This window comes from Lissotriton vulgaris, chromosome 7 (genome assembly GCF_964263255.1).
Source record: "Lissotriton vulgaris chromosome 7, aLisVul1.2, whole genome shotgun sequence".
In the NCBI taxonomy this organism is placed as follows: Eukaryota; Metazoa; Chordata; class Amphibia; order Caudata; family Salamandridae; genus Lissotriton; species Lissotriton vulgaris.
Window position 1 is genome coordinate 366,873,358 of NC_141695.1, and position 4,411 is coordinate 366,877,768.

At 41.6% G+C, this 4,411-nt stretch overlaps 1 protein-coding gene across 1 annotated transcript; it reads right to left on the bottom strand.

The window, feature by feature from the left end:
• Positions 1-1,160: 1,160 nt before the first annotated feature.
• LOC147701660 (galactoside alpha-(1,2)-fucosyltransferase 2-like) lies at positions 1,161-2,206 on the bottom strand. Its single transcript, XM_086928678.1, has one exon. It carries the CDS (start codon positions 2,190-2,192, stop codon positions 1,161-1,163), a length of 1,032 nt encoding a protein of 343 aa, XP_086784804.1. The 5' UTR covers positions 2,193-2,206.
• Between the last annotated feature and the right edge of the window lie 2,205 nt (positions 2,207-4,411).

A 4,411-nucleotide genomic window follows, 5' to 3' on the forward strand; every position in this document is an offset into this window, starting at 1 on the left:
GAGTTTTGGGCCAGATAATATCACCCCCAGAGACGGTCCGAGCTGGAATCAGGATTGGGGATGGAAAATTCTGGTGACCCGGGGACAGTCCCCACTCTTCAGTCCACAGTCCTTCAGTTCAGTCTGCCTCGAGTAGCGTGAGGCCCGGTCAGGCCACAGAGGAGAAGAATGGCTAAGGGGGAGCGGGAGCACCACAAACCCCGGGAGCGCCCCCCAGTGGTCTCCACTCACCGGGACAGCAGCACTGGCACCACTCCAGGTAGGAGGGCCCTCCGAGGGCACAGCGCCATCTACCGCGTCCGGCAGGCTTGGTTGCAGCGGTGCAGTTAGGCGGGTCCCCAGGGACAGCCAGGGCCACATCTGAGCTTTTGCTGCCGGTGTGCTCTTGATCGCGCTCGGGGCCACGCCACTGGTTGCCACCAGAGTCGGAAGTGAAGAATCATGGGTATAACACAACAACTGCAATATTACAAAATTACAGTGGTCCAGCCCAAAATCACTTCTCTATCATATATGAAATAAAAAGTTCAGTGGACATAGCACCCTGTACATAACCTCAGAAGGCACCTTCGGCTCATGGTAAAGAGTCACACGTATCAAAACAAAATGCATTCAACATTATTAACGTGACTAAACCAAGGTCGGACTGGGACAAAAATTAGGCCTGGCACCAACATAAAAGTGCCCCCAATTAGCAAAGGAGATAGTTAACATAAGGGAAATAAACAGTAAAGACTGACCTATCTGGCAATAAAATTGGCCCACAACATAATGAAAAGCAGCCCACACACTGATTTGTAGGTGCAGTTCATTAGGCACTGCCTTATTGCCCTATGGGCCAGTGCGACTCTGTACAAGACTATGGATGTGTCAGTGCATGATGTTTGCCTTTTATATCTCAGGAAAATCGCTTAGATAATAAATCAATGATCCTTTGGACTTTTAAAAATATAAATATTGACGATGTTATACGTTTTTAGAGTTCAAGTTAATTTTGGTTCTTCCAATGATTTTTTTTTTCAGATTTCTCTGCTTTAAATGAATATGTTTTGTTGATTTCATCTCCTATGACCCTACAGTGTTCACTTTGATTACAATGTGGTCTGATTTTGAATGGGTAGTGTGCCTTGGCATATATGATTATGAGGTCACTGATTAAATTATTTGTTCAATGAAAGAAGAGATGAAAGATCAGTAGGAATTCCAATCCATTCAGGAAGGAAAGCAGCTTCATATCTGAATAGCTTGAGGTATGGTGAATCAGGCAAGGTAAAATTAGTGAGGTAGATAGTCTCCCCACCAGCAAGGTAAGCTGCCCAGTAACCAAAGGTGCCGATGGTCATGATAGTGTGATTACAGTGGGCGAGGATTGCAAAGTCCCTCTTGGGTGACAACTCAATACCATCACCAGCAAAGTAGACATCTCCTTTGGAAGCATCAATGTTCTCCTTGCACCACTTCATATCGTTACTGGCCACAACAAAGACTGTTTTTTGGTACTTACTTCTGAAATAAGCCATTGCCTTGTCCATGTATCCTTTATCCGCTACCACACCTTTTCTGTCCCTATGCATGACTACAACATAATCTCCCCTACGAACATGCACTCCAACATAGGTCACATTCTTCTGAGAACCCCGTAGTTTTGCCAAGTACTCATTAACTTCCTTCTTGATAGAATCATGGAAGGTGAATTCTCTGCGGATCTCATCTTGGATGTGGTGATAGAAGGTCCATGAATTTGGGCAGCCGGTGAACCTCACATACTTCCCTTCAATGTGCTGGTATCTCTCTGACATCCAGTCTTGAACCCAAATATCCTGCCAAGGAATCAGCTTTTCTTGAACATCACTCAAGTGTGGCAGAGTAATCTTAAAATTGGGGCCTAGCATGCGAACCATATCTGGCACTACCCAGGCCATCTTGCCGTGCAGTTTGGCTAAAGAATACAAGGTTGCGTACTCGCCCATCTGGTTCCCCAATCGGTTATTAGCATTTACAGTCCATACCTCATCAGGAAACTCTTTAGTCAGATTTAGGACATGAACCACTTTAAGCCCTAGGCTGCTGAAATATATGTTTCCTGCCCAATGTTGGAGCTGAAAGAAGTAACAGGATATGATGCAGAGTCCAAGCAGCAATCCACCCAACAAGAAACACCTATTGGAGCAGTATGGTCTTTTCCCTTTCATGTTTATTCCACCTCTGGATCCTCAGTTGCTGCCTTACAAGAACAGAAAAAAAGAACTTTAATGTCAGAGTTACATTTTCACAAATGGCACGTACACATTCATGTTATAAAGTCAGATGAGCACAGGAATCATTTGAAGATTTCTTCACCCAAATAGCACAGTGGCATGCTGCAACAAGGAAGTACTCAGAGGACACATACAGATTTGCTATTGAATGGGAAGAGAGGAATTTATCAGGATATGATATGGATGCTACCAAAACAAATTGGGCATCACAATTGTATTGCTCACTAAATAACTGTGAGACACACAGACACATGAGAGACCTAAGGGAAAACTCACAAATATACATAATGTCAGAAATATGCACAAAGCCAATATCATTACTTCCACAAAAGAAATGAGGATGCTCACCATAAACATTATTGATAGTTTACAACCCTCTACTGGGCATTGCTCATTACTCAATTTGTTTAGACTCAGTTTAATGACTGTTAAGTGCTGTTGGTTTTCAGTGGTTGGTGATTTAAACATGTAAACTTCAATAACTTATTTTACCAAGGTTTTACTGTCTGCTTTATGTCATTTATTATTTGTAAATGGCATGTTTAAGAACTGCAGTCATAAAACGTAATGACGGTCTCTGTGGATTGACCAGCCATGATTTTTAGATTTACTGCCTAGTTTATGAAAATGGAGCGAACAAATTAAAATTCACAGAACCAGCCTTTAAGAAAATTGTGTCTCAACCAAAAATAATGATTCATAAAATAAGCAATGCACCTGAACTATAAATAATAGTCATAGTCAAATTGTATTATAGTCTGAAAAGTAAATGTTCAATATTAATAAACTTTTTACGCGGGCGTGGCTTGATGCCTAAGTGGGATGGACATCTCTTTTTGAGGCACCAGAGCGGTCATGGGGAGAACACGGGCTGCTACAAACACACGGATGCTTTTTCCAAGAAAATGGACTGTTATCAATAGGAGAACTTCTGCTGACTAAGAAGGTGTGTTGCAAGGTCAAACCCCTGCTTAGTTAAGGAATATCTTCTCTAAAATCAGCGATTTAACTGAGGGGAAGATCGTGCCCACCATCTTGTTTACTTGTTTTTCAGTTCATGCATGTGAATGGTGCTTTAGTCTCTCATACCCTCTCATGGAATACTGACAAGAACTTTTTCTTTTACCTATCACCGTCAGTGATGAGTTCTCTACTTCCTTCTCCTCATTGCATTATCACTCCTGCTTATATATTGGAAAGATTATAACAGCATCTGCAATATCTCCTTCAACAATGCTTTTCATGTACTTTCACTAAAAGCTTTGGTAGTATACCAGAAAGACTTTATTATAATACTGGTATAACTTAAAACTTGTGGTGCTTTAATGTTGAGCCTGTTTTTACTACTATCTGCTTATAACTCCACGTATGAGAAAGACCAGTAACCTCAAACTACATGCTCCTACACCACCAGTTGACAAGTTCTCCGCTAAAGCTGACATTTTTAATTCTTTTTCTGTGCTAGAGAATATGGAACAGACTGTTGGTAACATCCGGGATTTTTCAGCATCTTCCTCTAGCTTGTCTTGAGTTGAGTTACATCTTCATCTACCACCAAAATGGTATTTAAACTTCCTTCACCTGCTACTGCCTCTGCAAGCAGAACGGTCAAAAAAGAGTCCTCCACACCCATAAAATTTGCCACAGCAATCTCAATGGAGCTTCTTCCTGAAACAATTAGGGCACTTAAGCCTTACATGGAAGACACCAACAAACAGCTTCAACTTCTAGATGATAAATGGTCTTATGTAGAGAACAGAGTTAGCCAGATGGAATGGAGGGTTGAGAGTCTAAAAGTTTCAATGTAGACAGTCACAGTATTGCAGGCTGAAGTGATGTCTTTAAAAAGGCATGCTGAAGACAGAGAAATGTAACAGGAAAAATAAGGTATGTGTTTACGATCTGGTTGAAGGAGTGGAAGGTTCAGACCCCAATTCTTTCTTCAAATAATTTCTTCCCAAAATACTGGACCTTCCTTCTTCACCCCTTTAAACATATAATGGGCAAACAGACTTGGTCATCCCACTTGCACTGCTTCAACTTCGCAGAAACCTACAGGAGTTATCATCGATTTCGTAGAATATCTTAATCTTCCTGAAGTCATCAAAGCAGCCAAAGATACAGGTGGCAATTCATTATATTTTGTGCCGAAT